At 48.2% G+C, this 18,558-nt stretch overlaps 2 protein-coding genes across 3 annotated transcripts in view; both read left to right on the top strand.

Moving 5' to 3' along the window:
* Positions 1-15,432, top strand: part of Spint2 (serine peptidase inhibitor, Kunitz type 2) — a 25,311-nt gene extending 9,879 nt beyond the window's left edge. The window contains exons 2-7 of one of the 2 annotated variants that reach the window (XM_021168809.2): positions 8,132-8,302; positions 11,416-11,475; positions 12,335-12,388; positions 13,143-13,304; positions 13,547-13,585; positions 14,931-15,432. In XM_021168809.2, the coding sequence (XP_021024468.1) occupies positions 8,132-8,302; positions 11,416-11,475; positions 12,335-12,388; positions 13,143-13,304; positions 13,547-13,585; positions 14,931-15,097 (653 nt within the window). In that variant the 3' untranslated portion in view covers positions 15,098-15,432. The remainder of the gene's footprint in view (positions 1-8,131; positions 8,303-11,415; positions 11,476-12,334; positions 12,389-13,142; positions 13,305-13,546; positions 13,586-14,930) is intronic. The other variant, XM_021168810.2, reaches the window with a different exon arrangement.
* Catsperg (cation channel sperm associated auxiliary subunit gamma) overlaps positions 1-18,558 on the top strand; it is a 545,789-nt gene that overhangs the window by 455,739 nt on the left and 71,492 nt on the right. The gene's annotated exons all lie outside the window — the stretch shown is intronic.

Raw genomic sequence — 18,558 nt, 5'->3', positions numbered from 1 at the left:
AAAAAAAAACAAAAAAAGCATCCCTGATCCCAGCGGTATCAAAAGGCAGAGGCAGGCGATCTCTGAGTGTTTTCTGTCAGTCAGATCCCCACAGCAAGTTCCAGGACTGCATTTGTAAAACTTTAACAAGACAAACCACTCTCCTCCATCCTCTGTCTTGGACAGTTTTTATTTTATCCTCCCCTGGTACATACATGTCTATTTTTAACAGCTTGAAGTATTCCCTTATCTGGATGTCTCTGGTTGTTTTGCTTGCCAGCACAAACAGATGTGTTGGTTAGACTTCAGCGCCTATAAATCTGAGCCTCTAGCCTTGTGTGGGTGTTACAACAGTTCCCAGCTCTGAGCAATTGCCTTTTCCTTGTCTCATCTCCCTTCTGCGTTCCTTCCCCATCCTCTTCCTTCTCCACACACTACTGTGGCTGGGTTGGAACTGGAGAGCCATCTGCCTGCCTTTGCTTCTGTGGGCTGGGTTAAAGCCGTGCACCACCGTGGCCAGTTTGGATCTGTTTTTTTCATTTGCTAGTGTGACAGCTTGTGGACCTCACACTGTCTGAAGATCTTTGTAGCTATAACCTGATTGCCTTTGGCCTTACCCTTAAGCGTTCTAAGCAGCTTGAATGAGAAGAGCACAGTTGCTTTGTACACTGCCTAGACTTTTTGGCAGAGGATAAACTGATGAGGAATGTGTGTTATGCAAATCTTCAAAAGTCTGGGTTATGGGTTCTTACTTCGCAGGTGGTATGTCATGGTGGTGAATGATGTTTTCTAAACACCTCAGAGAAGAGAGTGAAAGTTTTTAATTCATTATTGTGTTTTGACATGATGTCTGTGAGTGGGGGCAGGCACCAGCGTACCATCATGCACTCGGAAGAGTCCTCTCCTTCCGCTGTGGGGTGTAGGGATCAAACCCAGGTCTTCAGCCTTTCAGGGCAAATGCCTTTACCCGCTATACCACATTCACAGCCCCAGATTGCACTTTGTAACAATGCCTGCCTCCACCCCTAAGTTATGTATGTTCCACTACATCCCGCAGTTTAATTTTGAATAGTTGAACAGAATCCAGGGAACACTGTGTTGTGATTTGGGAATTATATGAAATTTGGTTTTACTACACATAAGCATTTGCTGTAGTGCAGCTGTCTCCTCACACGGTCTGTGACACCTTTTTATTGTCATGATAGCAACTGCCAGAGACCATGTGACCTACAAAGTCTTGGCAAAGGCAGTTTTAGTTTTCCATATGCCCAGATTTCATTACCAGTTTCACTCAGTAGTCTGTGGTTCTGCGGTGGGGTTCATGTGAGAGCCTCCAGGACTGACCCCTGAGAGTGCTGTGGGTAAAATGGTGGTAACCAGCTGCTCGCCCCACGTCGGGGAGGTGGCTGTGGGAGCTACCTGGCGCTGCTGCTGAGTTGCCCACACTGTTCTTGGCCACTTGGCTAATGCACATAGCAGAGTGAGTGATAGCTTATGTGGCAGCTTACTTACAGTAACAGAACTGCAGGGGAAATGTACCCAAGCAATAAAGTAGTGACCGTGGGAGTGATGGCCATGTTGGTGCTGCCATTAGAGGCTGTGGCCATACATTAGAGCTTGCAAAGGTTTCATGGAAACCAGTAAGGTGGAGCTACCTCTGTGTGAAATCCTATAGGAGTGAGGTGTTGTTTTTCTTTCATTTTTTTTTTAGATACAGTCTCACTATCAGCCTCAAGATTGCTGGGACTGGAGGTATGTGCCACCATGGCCACCTCATATCAAGTGCTGGACACTGTAGGAGACACGGTTAAGTCTTAGATGTGGTTTAGATTAGAAAAGGCCAACTGAGGAGGCCTGTGCAGTGTCATTGAAGTGTGGTGAGAATACAAGACGTTCTGTTATTTGGAGGAAGAAATGAAGCACTTTCAGTTTTCAATATTAAACTAGCTATGGTGGTGCACACCTTTAATCCCAGCAGTGGTGAGGCAGAAGCAGGCACATCTCTGAGCTCAAGGCCTGCCTGATCTGCACATGGGCTACTTGGTAAGACTCAGTCGCACACAAACAAACTGGAGTGTGCTATGTAAATACTGTTTTTACCTTTGTAACCAAATTATTTTGTTGTTCTGATCATTTGTTTTGAGAAAGGCTCTCAGTGTGTAGGCTATATTGGCCTGCTCTCTCCTAAGTGCTACGATTATAATCGTGGCAACTTAACAAACATTAAAGATCATATGTATAAGATTGCTTTTCATGACCTCACACTATCCTGCAAGTCAGGTTTCCACTGGACCATAACAAGACATGTTTTTGATCTTTGTGTGTACAGCTAGCAGATGGTGAGCTGCAATTTAAAGAGCCCTTCGGGTTCAGTAGTGAGTGGGATGTGATCATGCAGTCATTGACTGAGACAAGACTGCAAGTTTGTTTTGAAAAAAAATTTTTTTAATATTTATTTTTATTTATACGAGTACACTGTAGCTGTCTTCAGACACACCAGAAGAGTGAATTGGATCCCATTACAGATGGTTGTGAGCCACCATGTGGTTGCTAAGAATTGAACTCAGGACCTCTGGAAGAGCAGTCAGTGCTCTTAACTGCTGAGCCATCTCTCTAGCCCAATTTCTTTTGTTTTGAGCCAAAGTTTGACTGTGTAGCAACTATCAAATAGGGGTCAAGCAGAACCCTAAGAAATTGTGTTTTAAAAGTAAATTTGGGAGTTGGGGTGTAGCTGAGTAGTAGGGCTTTTGCCCTACACTGAACCCTGAGTTTCATTACCTGCATGCGTCATCTTGCAAGAGTAAAGCAGATGGGTATAAAACATACGAAAGAAGCTGGGTATGTGAGGTGCACACTTGTAATCTCAGCACTTGGGAGGCCGAGACCTAAGGTCAAAGCCCGTTTGGGCTGCAATGTAAGACCCTGCCTCAGAAAAGAAAAAACTGGGAGGCAGGAGGATCATTCCTTCAAAGCTATCCATAGCTGCATAGCAAGTTCAAGACCAACTGTGACTGCATAAAACCCTGTTTTATCAAAAAAGAAAACATCAGGATCCACGTGGTTGTGAATTCAGTGGAGAGAGCAGATGGAAGATGAGCAAGGTAGAGAGGCACATGGAGGCCTGGCTCACCCTTCAGAACCCGGGATAGGGCTAAGAAGTGAGACACTGTATTTCCTCTGCCTTTCAGCAGTTTGAAATATCCCTAAACTGCTTTTGTTATAAGTACTCACAGCTGTGAAAAATAATCTGGTCTGTCTTCTTAATCAGATTGGTAATGCTTAGGAGCCTGAGCTTTCTGTGAAGACCTTGTTAAGGTGACAGCTCTTAGGAGGCTGAGAGATCAGTACTAGCCTAGTCCACAGAGAGAGAGAGACCCTGTCTGTCAGGGTCCAGCCTTGACACAGGCTTGGAGTTCTCAACTGGAAGCAGGGATATCTATCTGGAAGGTGCATAATAAACACAGGCAGACAACTTTTTGGGTACAAACTGAGGCAATTTTTTAAGCTTCTCTCTCTCTGTCTTGTAGCTGAAGCTGTACTTTTGCTCTCTCTGGGCCAGGGGCTGTGCTCTCTGGTTCATTCGTTCCCTTTCCCACGCTCACATACTCACTCACACTCGTCATAGTCCCTTCACTCACTCACTCACCCTCCACACACTTTATACTTACCCCATGCACACCTCACTCTCTTGCCTTTAACTTGCCCCAGTCTTTTATTTTTACTCCAAAAGCAGGTAAAAAAACTTTTGACTTATACTTCAGAGCTCTGAAGTCAGCTACGTGCATTTTCCTGTGAAACTCTTATGATAAAGACGTGTGCAAAACTGCCAGGCAGCAGCCAGAGGAATCAGGTTAACCCTTCCCTCAGCAGTTCTGCTAGCTCTCTAGCTTCTGTATATTGCACAGGATGGCTCTCTCTCCTAAGAGTCCCAGTGTTTTGACTTCATTTTACTGATAGATAATTTTATGCATTCTATACTTGTTTATCCAGGAACCACTCTCAAATGTTGTGTAAAATTTACTTCATAACTTCAATAACTTTTTCCTTTCTCAGGGTCCCAATGTTGGCTCTGTTTCATTTTCTAATATTTCTGAGCATAATTTCTTTAAACTTTCTTTGCAAGTCAAATGTTAATTTGAAACTACCATTGTGTAGTTATTACATTGTTTCCAGGATGAGAGCGCACAGCATGCACCTGGGCATTAGGACTGTGCAGCACCCCTATGCCTCAAGTTTTTTAAAAGATTTATTTATTTTATGCATACGAGTACACCACCATTGCTCTCTTCAGACACACCAGTAGAGAACATCAAACCCCATTACGGATGGTTGTGAGCCACCATGTGGTTGCTGGGGATTGAACTCAGGACTTCTGGAAGAGCAGTCATTGCTCTTAACCGCTGAGCCATCTTTCCAGCCCCCTATTCCTCAATTTTTAATTGTTTAAGAATCATTATATCAGGGCTGGTGAGATGGCTCCGCGGTTAAGAGCACTGACTGCTCTTCCGAAGGTCCTGAGTTCAAGTCCCAGCAACCACATGGTGGCTCACAACCATCCGTAATGAGATCTGATGCCCTCTTCTAGAGTGTCTGAAGACAGCTACAGTGCACTCACATATAATAAATAAATAAATAAATAAATAAATAAATAGAATCTTTAAAAAAAATCATTATATTAAGGAACATCTAGTTTCACAGAGTTCACCAGAGCAGAAGGAGAAGGGAATAGGAAAGTCAGATATATTATTCTATTAATAATTATGTACACAAAGGCCAACTTAAAAATAGTCACGTACAAATAAAATCTATATAGCTGTTGACCAGGGCTAAGGTTAGGAGAAATGGGAACAACTGTTCTTTACAAAGAGCTGCCTCGGGCTACTTAGATGTCCCCATCCTGGTCTATGCCCCTACTGCGGACAGTCCCTTATTTCTGATGGTGGGTCACCTGGAGAGATGTGTCTGCCGCCCTTTTTCACGAGGTGCTGCTTTGGGCTTCTGAGATGACTCCATCCTGGCCTGCCTCGGGCAGTCCCTGTTATGGTATGCTGTCTTCAGCACCTGGAGAGAGGGAAGGGGGAGGGAGAGAGTCAACAAGTCTTTCCATTTGTCAAAGCAGGGTGAAGTCATTGAACCATTGGCAGATTGTCTTGGTTAGAACTAGTGACCCGAGAACCAGAGAAACCTGTTTCTTCTTGACAACATTCCCAGACATTGGTCTGCAGTTTTATAGCAATGCCTGCCAAATTAGGGTGTGTTCCCTTCAGTTTTCATGGGGAGAGAGGTAGGAGACATAAAAGCAAGACAGACAGTCTTGCTCTGTTCCTCTGGCTACCCTGTAACTGGGTTTGAGTAGACTGGGCTAGGTTCCAGTTTGAGGTGATCTAATCCTCTTGTACCTGCCTCCCAATTCTGGGGTTGCATAGAATGTGTGACCACCTGTCTGCCCAGCCTCCCTGTTTTCTTGCCTGTTTTAGAAGCAGTAGAAATGATTTTGTACTTTAGGTCGGACGTGTCTGTAATCCCAACATTTGAGACCCTGTCCTCCCGAATTGTGTCATGGCCTGTGTACATGTGCAGTAGGACCTGCGGCTGCCGTGTAGCTCATGGATAAAGAGTCCAGCTTCCAAGCAGCTCTGGTTTGTGTTTTGCCACTGCCTGTAGGTGTTAGTTCAGCATTCCCCCTTGGCTGCTCAGAAGAGCCCTTGTCCCAGAACCTGGACTCTGAGCAGATCAGTGCAAGTGTAGGTCTCTTCAAGCTCCAGTGCCCTTGTGTGGAAGTAAAGGGTGTTACTTTGTGATTTTGTTTCATTGTGAAGGTGGTAGCGGTGGTAGTGGTTATATTTAACATGTATTTGTGTGCATGTGTGCTCTCAAGCTTGTCTTAGCACTTGAGGTCACAGGAAGGAGGGAGGACAAGTTTAGGAATGGAGTTGTCTTCCACCGTGTAGGTACCAGAGACCACACTCGAGGTGTTTGGCTTGCAGCTGAACCATTCACTCAGTGTTCTGGTTTGTTTGTTTTTGTTAAAGTGTGTGTGTGTGTGTTTTAAAGACAACTCTAGCCAGACTAACCTGGAATTCACTGTGTTGCTCAGTGAGATTAGTCTTAAAATTCTGACCTTCCTGCTTTGCTTCTCCCTCCCAGGAGTGCGATTATGGCTCTGCACCACCACATTGTCCTAACACTACACAGACAACAGTGGCAAAGTAGCTGTTGGCGACTACAGGACTCAGCTCAGCAAGGCTTCTGTGGCACTGGGTTCCTTCCTGTTTTCAGTAGAGATTCTGACTAGATCCTGTGGGATCTCTTCATCTTTTTTTTTTTTTTTAACATTTTATATTTTTTATTTATTTATTTATTTATTATATGTAAGTACACTGTAGCTGTCTTCAGTCACTCCAGAAGAGGGAGTCAGATCTTGTTACGGATGGTTGTGAGCCACCATGTGGTTGCTGGGATTTGAACTCCTGACCTTCCGAAGAGCAGTCGGGTGCTCTTACCCACTGAGCCATCTCACCAGCCCGGATCTCTTCATCTTGTCTTGTTGGGAGCAGTGTTGCCTCGTCTGTCTGGCTGTGTGTAGGTTGAACCAAATAAAAACCAAAGGATTCTGTTTTGTGTGTGTTTGCTCTGGACATTGTTGATCCACCAGTGGTCTGTAATCTTTGGCACATTGTCAGAGTTCCTGTTGCAGGTGTATGTCAGCTGGTTCTTTTTTCTTTTTTACTGAGATGCCTTGGGCCTTACACTTACAGGCAATTTCATTACTGATGAGTTAGGTGTCACCAGCTCTTTTTGGTTTTTGTTTTGTTTTGTTTTTTTAAGATAGGCTCTTATTAAATTCCTCAGGCTGGCCTTGAACTCACTGTAACTTAGGTTAGCCTTGAACTTTCCATCCCTCTGGTCCATCCTCCAAGTAACAGGATTACAGGTCTGCTATGAGCCTGGCTGGGGAGGTGGTTCAAGCCACAAGCATGAGGACTTGCAGTTGCATCCCTGGTACTCACATGAAAGCCAGGTGTGGCAGCAAGCATGTATAAATAAGCCAGTGCTAGAGGAGGGCTGAGAGTGATCCAGTATGCCACTGCATCCAGCCTTTGGGGTGGGGTGGGGTGGGGTGGAGTTGGGTGGTCCAGGTTTTGAACTGGGGTCATCAGGCTTATGCAGCAAGCACTTTTACCCACTGAGTCATCTCGTTGGTCCTGCAATTTTCCTTTTTTTGTTATTTACTTGAGATGTACTGGCATATATGGGAAAGTTTATGTTTCTCACAGTAGAAATGTGTTGTGAGTTTAGATGGTGTTTTGAGAATTTCTGGTTCCATGCCCGTAACAACAGAAGCACAAATCCTGCCCTTTGCAATTCCCAAGATTACCTCCAGTAGTAGAACAAACTAGACATGAGCAAGCTGGAGAGTAACAAGGGCTACCTGTGACCAAGCTCTGGGACAGTTGAGCTTGAGAGCTGACATTTGGGTGCTCATTCAGATTGGCCCGTCAGTCTGGGGTGGGGAGGACAGTGTGCCACTGCAGAGGAAGACACGGGCCCTCCAGAGTGACTCCTCTGGTTCAGGTGATTCCCTTGTCCACAACGGCCCCCTGACCAGCCTCTTTCACTGACTGCAAATGTGTCCAACTAGAATACCATGGTTGGTGTTTTTTCCTTTGATTGGAGTGGGGGTAAACCTTAGGACTCTCTGGAACCCAGGCCCATGAGCTGGGTTGCCCTTTAGAGTTAGGAAGCTGGTCTCTGAAGTTCTTGGATTTGAGTGTTGGTGTGTGTACCGATAGTCTTTGTGGGAGAGTGTGTAGGGCCTGGAATCCAGGGCCTGGCACACGCCTGGCAAGTGCTCTGCTGAGCCACTCCCTCACCTGTGCGCTCTGGTAAGCGTCGTCGAGGGCAGAAGCCACCTGCAGCTGTGTCAGGTGCTTTGGACGCTGTTACCAGGTGATGTTCCTTTCCGTACAAGGAAGACAGCATCAGGGCTGTCTCTGGGAACAGGTCTAGAGGAACTGGCAGGCCAGAACACTTTGCTTCCTTTTTGGAATATCTTGAACAGCTTGAACTTCCTCCTACAGAGTATGTGCGTGTGTGTGTTTTGACCCTGGGATTGTCCCCATCAACCCACATGGGTTCTGTTTTGTTTCAGAGTCTTGTGGAGTTTCGAAGGTAGTGGGGAAATGCCGGGCTTCCATCCCCAGGTGGTGGTACAATATCACTGATGGGTCCTGCCAGCCATTTGTTTATGGAGGCTGTGAAGGCAATGTCAATAACTACCAGAGCAAGGAGGAGTGTCTTGACAAGTGTGCTGGTGTCACTGGTAAGACTGCAGTGCGAGAAGTAGATACTTAGAGCTCATTGTTGGGATGTTTACTTCTTCAGTCAGAACCCGGGATGGGGTAAGAATCAAAAGTAGAAACAGACCCAGTGTGCTGGTTCCTGTGGCCACACTGGTTTCGCTACAGGCTCCCTACTTCTTACCAAAAAGAGTCAAGCCTATTACCTGGCCTCTGCACACTCTACAGGCCCTGGTTCCTCGGGCATCCTCTGAGACAAGTGACCTGAAAGGTTCTCAGAGCTATGTTAGGAGTCAACACTGGAGTTTGTGCCGTGAAATCCATCCATCTCCACTCTTGAAGGTAGCATTGACCGTTACAGTACAAATAAACCTGAAGGCCCAGTAGAGCCTTGAGTCCTGATCCCTCTCTGCTGTTCCCAAGGCCAAGGCTGAGTTACCCACAAAGGTTTTGTGCCACCCTTCCTGGTTTGCAGATTTGCCTGTTGACTTAAAGCTGTGACTGGTTCTGTGTTGAGCCCCAGTCCCCCATAGGTAGTGGTGTTTATGGTTTTCTATCCTCCCTTTCTGGATTTGAGCTCTGCATTCAGAGATGAGAAGGCATCGTGAGACTGTGAAGGCAGGTCAGCAATGGCCTCAGGCAGTGACTGGTCTCCTGCAATGGGGTGAAGCGCCTAAGTTTGCTTGTCTGAGGAATTGGGAGAGGCTGGGGGTGGGAAGGGGACGGACAGACAGACAGAAGGGATTGTGACTTGGTGCATCAGTCCATGTTTCTTTCTTTTTTCTTTACTGCATAGTCTGAGTTACCGTCTTTGTCTTCCTGCCTCTGCCTCTTTTGGGCCACTGGTCCCAAACTCTGAAGTGCAGTTTTAAAGGTGCCTAGCTAGGGTATGATTTCAGACAGTGCAGGCCAGTCCTTCGCCTTCTGGGTGGCAACTGGCATGTCAGGAATCTGAGTAGAGAGAATGTTGCTTCCGTGTGCTTTCCTCTCCTTGGTGGAGGGGACAGCTTGGAAATGTTGTTTGCTCCCCTAAAGTGTTAAGGACATGAGCAGGAATTGGTTGGCGTAATGCACTCAATATCTCCCTGGACGTGGGTCAGAACCAGATCCCAGCTGCAAGAGCTTGGAAGGTTTCGGTGGGCATTTGCTTGTCTGTCGCCTCCTGGCACTCTCATGTAACTCAGGCTGAAACCTGCCCATGCCACTGACCCCTGGAGTCCTGCCAGCCGGTTTTCTAGGCAAGCAAGTTCTGAAGGAGGCCAAATAAGAATGAAGGTGTGTGTTGTGCCAGTTGATTAATTTATAATGGAAACTGGAATCTCCCAGGGGGGCCAGACTGTCTAAAAGTATGCAAGCCTTCTAGTGAGTTGCCAGAAAGTGGCTTGACTAGGGCAGAGGAAGACGGAGGGGACCGGGATGAGGTGACTGCTGAGTGATATCAGGCCAGCCCCAGGCCTCTACACCCACTACCGTAATTTGTGCTGGAGACAAAATCGGATGTCAGGCACTGTCTTACTCAATTGTAGTTCCAGCTGCAAAACTGAGAAGTAGAGGCAGGTTGACTCCAGGAATTGAGACCAACCTAGACAATGTAGGAAGATGTGTCCCAAAAAAAAACCCATCAACAACCCAAAATAAAACAACAACAACAACAACAAACCTGGCCATTTTGTCAGATAATGGTGGGCACGCCTTAAATCCCAGCACTCGGGAGGAGAGGGAGGTAGATCTCTGTGGGTTAGAGGCCAGCCTAATGGTCTCCAGAGCGAGTTTCAGGACAGCCAGGACTACACAGAGACGCCCTGTCTCTTAAAACAAAAACTAAAACAAAAACCTAACAAGCAAACAACAACAAAATCTGACCATTTTGAAGTCTCTTTATTTGTTGCTCTACTCCGCCCCTGTTGCGAGACAAGGTGTGTGTGACCCAGGCTGGATGCTTTGACCGCCTTGCCTCAGCCTTTGAAGCAGTTGACTGTAGGAGTGTCCTCATGCCTACCGTGTCATCTCAGCCATTGTAACTGCAGTTCTGTGATATTAAATACATATGGACTGTTTTATGCCTTTAAAAATTGTAGGTAAATAAATACAGACTGGCTGGGATGCCATCTTCAGAATATAATCCTCCCACAGAAGGATTTCTACAAGTCTGAGAGACTATTTGGGCTATATAGTTCCAGGCTAGCCTGAGTAATGGGGTGGAAAGAATTCTGTCTCAAAAAGTCAAAATAAGGATCTGGAGAGACCACCTAGCAGTTAAGAGTGCTTACTGCTCTTACAGAGGACCAGGGTTCAGTTCCTAGCAACCTATCAGGCAGCTCACAGCTACCCAGCTCCTAAATCCCTTTTTGGGCTTCTTCCGGTCTCTGTAGGCAGTCTCTGTATACATAAACTCATGCTTATACAGGCGAACACACACAAGTGTTTTAAATAAATAACTCCCCTCCCCCAAATGTAGAGGTGATGTCCTTGAGAAAGACACAACCACCCATGGGTATGTCTAAGCATCTCCATTCACCTCTCTCTGCTTAAGATCTGTGTTCAAATGAGGATAGTGGGGGGGGGGGGAACGAGGGGGAGGTAAAAGCCAAGTAACAACACCTGTATTAACTCCAGGGCCCAACATGGTAGGAGGAGGGAATGGACTCTTGAAACCTATCCCCTCATCTCCACGTGTACTCTGTGACATACCCATGCACAGATACACACAAAATCATTTTCAGATATAGTTAAAAATGTCATAATGTGCTGGGCAGTGCTGGCACATGCCTTTAATCCCAGCACTCGGGAGGCAGAGGCAGGTGGATTTCTGAGTTCGAGGCCAGCCTGGTCTACAAAGTGAGTTCTAGGACAGCCAGAGCTACACAGAGAAACCCTGTCTCGAAAAACAAAACCAAGTCATAACTCCACCTCTACTTTAAACAGGAGACATGGCCCTGGAAGCCCTGACAGTGCAAAGTCATTTTGCTTCTTGCCCTGAGTCCCCAGGCAATCCCAGTCCCTCCTTTCTAAGTAAAAAGCTTGCCACGCCCACCCACATGCACCCCAGGACTGAACTTCTTTTCCACCAGGGTTGGTTGTGACATGTGTGGCCCACTTGATGATAGTTTGCTTTTCTGTTCTTTGTCCCTCACAGAGAACACCACTGATGACATGACCAGGAACAGGAATGGAGCGGACTCTTCTGTCCTGAGTGGTAGGTTCCTAAGGACTGAGAAGGGAATTGTCAGGTGCCTCCCTCTGCCTCCAGTGCACAGCAACCACAGGGCTGGCTTGTGCTTGCAGAGCCACCCTGCCTTCCCTCTATGCTGCTGTCTGCCTTCCTGTGCCCTCTCCTCCCCCCTGGGGTTCTGTCCCCCTCCCTCTCTAGAAGTCCTTTGTCCTCTGCCAACTGCTGCTGTCCTTCATCTGTAGCTTTGTGTTAGTTTGCTTTGTAGAGCTGTCAGTAGCTGCCCTGTTCCTCTTTTATGCTTAAGGGACTCTGCTGCAGGAGCCTGGGTGAGTGGTCCCTTGTACCAGCTAGTAGTGATTGTACCCTTGGGGCCCAGCAGAGCCAGCAATACCTGCCCTTCCACAGGGTTAGGGGGAGGAGACTATACCTCCAATGGGGACAACCCCCCCCCCCCAGGTAGTCCATGCACCACAGTCTGGCCCTGCCCTGACTCTCTGACACCAGAGCCCGTGGGAGAATGGGTGAGGGGCAATGCTAGGCACTGCCTGGTTGGTTGGTTTTGGCCCTTGATAACCTGTTCAGGACCCTGCATGGCAACTCTTATTTTTAGCATATTTCTGAATGAAATTGCCCCAGTAGAATAAGTTTCTGGGTACTTCAGAAAGTAAACACAGCAATCTTCTTGATCACCTCAAGACACATGGTTGTGATTAGTTTCCATAGTAACCCCTGAGGTAGCAAGAGTACCACCCACCTCCAGTGGGTGTTGAGTGTGTCCTGTGCTCCAGAGGACATGAGGACCAAGGGTATGTCCACCCCCTTAAAGGCAGCCCTGCTTGGACGATTAGCCTGTGTCCCTCCTAACCAGATCTTTGTGTTGCAGTTCCCAGAAAGCAGAATTCTGAGGACCTCTCTGATGAGAGCTTCAACTATGAAGGTATAACTTCATCAACTGTGCCCTTATGCAGTTGGGAAGTGGGTTTACCAGGAAGAGCTTGTTACAAAGTCCTTCAGACCTTGCCAAGTAGCTACACCTCAGCTACCACCTTAGAGCCTCAGTGGGTAGCTCAGGCTGTCGGGAATCCAGATGTGCCAGCAAAGTGAAGTCAAAAGGATATGTGTTGCTTGCCGGGCGTGGTGGCGCATGCCTTTAATCCCAGCAGGGATTAAAGAGGGAGGCAGAGGCAGGCAAATTTATGAGTTCGAGGCCAGCCTGTTCTACAAAGTGAGTTCCAGGACAGCCAGGGCTACACAGAGAAACCCTGTCTCGAAAAACCAAAAAAAAAAAAAAAAAGGGTATGTATGTGCTTCCAGAATTTGCCTGCCACCCTGATTCTCACCTGCTCTGGCTGTGGGTAGGAGCTATGCCCTGTACATAATTCCCATGTGTATGTAAGGTGAGGGTCCCAGGGCAGATCAGAGGAAAAAGTGCCTGGCATTGCATGAGCAACATGGTTGTGCTTGTCAACAAGGGCCTGAAATGAAGCCAGCCCCTCCCCCACCACGAGTGGTATGCAGCTGAAATCCCAGCATTTGGGCAGAGGAGATGTTGAGACAGGAGGATTGCCACGAGTTAAAGACTACTCTGAAACACACATATCAAGACACATGCACACACAAGAAGAGGGGCATGTGCTTCTCCTCGGCCCTACTGATTTGTCCCCCTGAGGCTCCCTTGTTCTCCCTTCCAGAATACTGTGTCCCGAAGGCTGTCACTGGGCCATGCCGCGCAGCCTTCCCTCGCTGGTACTATGACGCTGAAAAGAATTCCTGTATCAGCTTCATCTACGGCGGGTGCAGAGGCAACAAGAACAGTTACCTCTCCCAGGAAGCATGCATGCAGCGCTGCTCTGGCAAGTCGGCTGACCCCATCCCTGGACCAGGGGAGCCCTGGAGGCTCTTTTCCTCTCCCTCTCCTGAGATGAAGCCTTTGGAAATGTCCATTAGACTATTGAGTGACAAGGTCTCAGAGCCTCCAGAGCTGCTGGGGAGAGGAGAGCCCTAGAGTTCAGGAGGCAGAGGAGACCAACCTTGGTTCCAGCTCTGAGGATAGAGAGCATAGGGAATTGACCGTAGCATTTTGCATTCTCTGTAGGTAAGCAGATGTATCCTTTCCTGACCCCGGGCCTAAAAGGTAAGTGGCCTCTGCCTTCTCCGCCTGTCTTCTACCTCCCTCCCACTGGCCTTCATGGACTAACTAGGTTCTCCCCAGTGTATTTTCTGCCTTGTTTACAACATTGTTCCCCACTGGAATGTCCTGGTGGCAGAGGGCTGTGTCTATATGAAAATGGTTAGGCAGTTTGGAATGTGTGGACAGTTGCCCTATATTAAGCACTATACACAACTTGAAGCTGAGCTTGAATCAGGAATTTCCTAGGCAGACTGTGTTTGGGCTACAGGAAGTGTCTGGCAGACAAGCCTGTCCTGTGGAGTCCACCCACAAGCCTCTGACGGTAACTCCAGGCCTGGAGGGAATTTAACTCCCATGGAGTGTGAAAGATGGACAGGGGTGTCAAGAGGAAGACAGTAGGCAGCCTGGCCTGGTGAGGGCCCTGTGTCCTCACACTTTTGTTTCTGAGCCTCCTCGGAAGACAGGTGCTACCCTGTGCACCTGCCACACTGGTTTGGCCTCTTGATCTTTTCTCCCTGTGAAGGATCCTAGACCTGGCCTACAAGTCTGCCTTGTTCTAGAAGTAGAAGCTGGTTCTCAAGGCTGGGCTGGAAAGGTGCCCAGGTCTGGAGGACTGGCTGTGGGTGGAGCTGGGCAAGGGATTGCCCCAGAAGGCTAGTTAGGCCCTATAAGCCCATGGGGAGGGAGCCAGGTGGATGTCACAGGGAGTCACATGCCTGAAATAGGGCATCACCTGGTAGGAAGGCATTTTAACTGACGAGTGGGGCAGCTGCTGTTGCTCACCCACAGCTAGAAACCCTAGGGTCCCTCCTGGCTCTGCAGGGTACACCCTCACCTAGCAGACTGCACTGCTCAGGCCGACTCGGGACTCATCTTTTGCCATTCAGGATTTCAAGGTCAGAGTGGCTGCATGGGCCACTACAGGTCACATCTCAAAAAAAAAACAAAACAAAACACAGAATATGGCTGGTGAGATAGCTCAGCAGGCAGGGGCACGTACTGTCCAGATTCCATCCCTAGCACCTACATGGTGACTCAAAACCATTTTTAACTCTAGTTAAATGACTCTAATACCCTCTTTTGGCCTCTTCAGGCACTATGTGCTACACAGACATGCAGGCAGGTAAAATACACATACACATAGAATTTTTAAAATAAAGTTCAAAAGCCACTCTGTGTGTGTGGCATTGCACTGGCTACTCCGGCAGACAGTCTGTCAGATTCCCAGGTTGAAGAAGGTATCTGGTCCTTGTTCTGAGTCCACTTTGGCTACTGTGCACTCTGGGTCACCCTGCTGGCCCCCTGTGCCTGTGTTTTTCATGTCTTACCTGCTCCCTCTTATCCTTAGCGGTGATCCTGGTGGGGCTGTTCCTCATGGTTCTGATCCTCCTCCTGGGAACCTCTATGGTCTGCCTGATCCGTGTGGTTCGCAGAAAGCAGGAGCGTGCCCTGCGCACCGTTTGGAGCACTGCGGATGACAAGGAGCAGCTGGTGAAGAACACCTGTGTCTTGTAGAGGCCCCAGTGCTCAGAAAACGGGGGGGGGGGGGGTGACAACTTGTGCTGTTTAAAAAGAGAGCAACTGCTTGTGTCTGATTTGGTCTTTGTTTCCCAGTGCTGTTGGGCTGCGTAGGGCCTCCTCTTGACCCTGCCCTCCCACAGCTCCCCTGCCCTTCCCCATTGCCTGCCTCCTCTAACATCACTAGGAAGGAGCCCCATTCTTGTAGAGGACACTGTTTGTTTGATTTATGTGGGGTTTTTTTTTTAAGTAGATAAAGGTTTTTTAAAAATCGGGATTCTGAAAGAATGTGTTTAATAAAGTAGGCCTTTTAAAATAAAACTTACTATGTAGTTTGGTTTCTTTTTCTTGTGACTACCAGTTACAGGCGCCAAGGGTTATCTCAGGACTGCTCAGTCATTCTGGAGTCAGGGCTTTGCTTTCCGTTTGTTTAGACACAAAGTGTGGTTGGTTGGTTTGTTTGTTTGTTTTTCATATCCTACAGGGGTCCCAGGCTAACCTGACTTGCCTTCATAGCTGAGATGACTCGGGCTTGCTACCAGCTCCTAAGTGCTGACATTACAGGTGTATGTCTCTATACCTGGACTATTCCCAATTGAGGCTGGAACCTAGGTTTACCAGCAGAACTGCAGCCCACGCAGCCACAATTGTTTTTGTTTTGTTTTGTTTTTGAGACAAAGTTTCTTTGTGCCCTTGCTGTCCTGGAACTCCCTCTGTAGACCAGGCTGGCCTCAAATTCACAGCGATCCACCTGCCTCTGCCTCCCAAGTACTGGGATTAAAGATGTGCACTACCACACTCCAGCCAACGCCCCAATTTTTTTTAAGATTTATTTTTTTATGCATATAACTGTCTTGTTTGCAGGTATCTGTGTGTGCCACATGCCTGGTACTTAAGGAGGCCAAAGGAAGAAGGTATAGGATTCTTGGGATCTGAGAGATACAGATGGTTGTGAGCCACCATGTAGGGTCTGGAAACCAAACCCAGGTCCTCTCTAGCCCACGGCCAGTGCCCTTCATCACTGAGCTGTCTCTCCAGCCCCACTTTTTCACTCATTGAAATTCCTGGCCACACTCGTGAATACTCGTTGACCACTCTCCTGGACATAACCAGTTCTTGCTTCCCTGGAATACAGGTGCTCTTAGGTTCTGGATGTTGGGAAAAGACTCCCTCTATCACTGCCACCTGCCCTCTGACCTCTCGAGTCCATTAGTGATGAAGTTGTTGGGAGTCTCAGCAAGGGAGCATGATAACACATGCCTGTAATCCCAGCACTCAGAAGCAGGGGCGGCATCTCAGGCCAAGGCCAGTCTCAGAGAGAGAGCTCTTGCAAAGGGCCTAATTTCAGGGCCCAACAACATATGGTGGCTCACAATCATGTTTGTTACTCCAGTTCTAGGGTTCTTAATACCCTCTTCTGGTCTCTGGGACACCAGGCACACAAGTGTTGTATACATGCAGTTGAAACACTCACACTCATAAACACTGAACCCTGTTTTTTGTCCAGTAGCACAGAATATCTGTATTTACAGTATGAAGCCAGCTGCCCCTTACAGTGATTGAGAGTACTTAGAGGCCACAGGTCAGCCTGGCCCATCAGTGTGTCCAATGGCAACAGACTCTTAGATCCACCCAGCCTGTAAGATGTGCTAAACTTTCCCCAGCCTGAGCGGAGACTCCTGGGTTGTACAGTTTTGCCTGGGGATGAACCAATGTGAAGGGATTTGACTGGGTGGCTTCTGTTGCTCAGACTGATCAAAGTGTTGAGTGGAGGTACTCAGTGGACACACACATGGTTGAGGGCTGGGCACTGGACTGATGTGGGCCTCTGGTCCTGCAGGTCTTGCTCTTGGGAGCTTTGCAAAATGGTTGTGCTTGCGTGGAACTCTGCACAGATGGACTGTGAGGAGCCGCTGGCTCTGGAGGAGGCGGCTGTGAGCTGGTCCCTGGAGTGGGAACACACCCATATTGTCCTTGCCACTTCCCCAGGCCACAGGGTTTCAAGGGTTAAGAAGGGGTGATCCTGAGCACTCTGAAGGTCACTCCTCAGGACTGCATTGCTGCTCACGTGTTTAGGGAGGAGGAACAGTGGGGTGCTGGTATAAAGCTGAAGGCTCCCCAAGCTTTGTAATACCCCTTTGTCGATACCAGGCAATTGGCAGGCCATTGAGCTACATCCTCACCTAATTGTGTTCTTCCTTTGTCACAGCCTACTGCCAGGCGTGTATGTATGTATGTATGTATCTGGAGTCCTGTGAACAAAGAAAGCCACAGATGCTAATGTCTTGCTGTGCGTGAGAAGCTAGGAAGCCAGTTTCTGACCCCCAGGAGTCTAGAGGTTAACAGCTAGGATGTTAGCTTAGAAGCAGAAGGAAGTAAACTCTGGACTGACGGACGACTGGGTGGAAGCTGAGCTCAGCCCAGTAGTCAGAGGCTAGCACAGTGCTTCAGTCTGATAAGAGAAAAGTCCCTATGTGCATCCAGCTGCTGGGATGTGGTTGAATGGGGATAGTGGTGTTTATAGGAGCTGGGCCTGTGTTCTTGGCAACTCCAGGAAAAACTAAACGAAGGCTCACCATAATCCCTTTTCCAGACAGATGGGACCTCAAGCATGTGGGAGGGACCTCAGGCATAGAGCACTCCAGGAAAGGCATCTAGCTCTCCCACCTGGGCCCCTCAGCATCTTGGCTTCCCTACCCACTGTAGTTGCTAAAGTAACAAAATCCTATGCTTTGCTGGCAAAGGCAGGTGAATCTCTGTGAGTTGGATACCAGCCTGGTCTACAAAGAAACCCTGTCTCACAACAAAACTAAAATGCAGGATTAGAGCTAGCCCCCCCAGGATGCCTTTTTTTGAGGTGAGAAAAGGGATGGAGGGACCCCGGAGTGAGGACACCAGCAATGCTGCATGCTTGCTTGAGGGGCAGAGTGGCACTATTTAACACCCTGGCACCAAGGCGTTTGGGGCAGAAGTTACCAGAGCTCAGTGAGATGCCTACAGCAGTTGGGGAGAGATGAGAAGAGCAAGTGGAGATAGATGGCCTCTCACCAGCTGGGGCCTACACATGAGACAAGGACACAGCCTCTGTAAGCTTGAGATGTCCAGAAGGGCAGGTGCAGTGCCTGCCAGGTGAGGGCAAAGGTAGGAGTGTGGCATCCTGTGTACAATGTGATGGAGGGGAAGTTAGGAGAGACGAGGCCTTGTCCTCCCCTCCCATTCTCCCACTCTGAGACAGCCCAGCAGTGTACTGACTATCTCCAGGGTACAAAAAGCCCCTCCTGCCCCAGCCACACCCTAGAGAGGCCAAGGCAGAGACTCAACACCAATACCCCTGTGTAGAGGGGAGGGTTAAAGATACAGTTGAAGCCGGGCGTGGTGGCGCACGCCTTTAATCCCAGCACTTGGGAGGCAGAGGCAGGCGGATTTCTGAGTTCGAGGCCAGCCTGGTCTACAAAGTG

Source organism: Mus caroli, chromosome 7 (assembly GCF_900094665.2).
Source record: "Mus caroli chromosome 7, CAROLI_EIJ_v1.1, whole genome shotgun sequence".
Lineage (NCBI taxonomy): Eukaryota > Metazoa > Chordata > Mammalia > Rodentia > Muridae > Mus > Mus caroli.
This window is presented reverse-complemented; position numbering and strand designations above follow the sequence as displayed.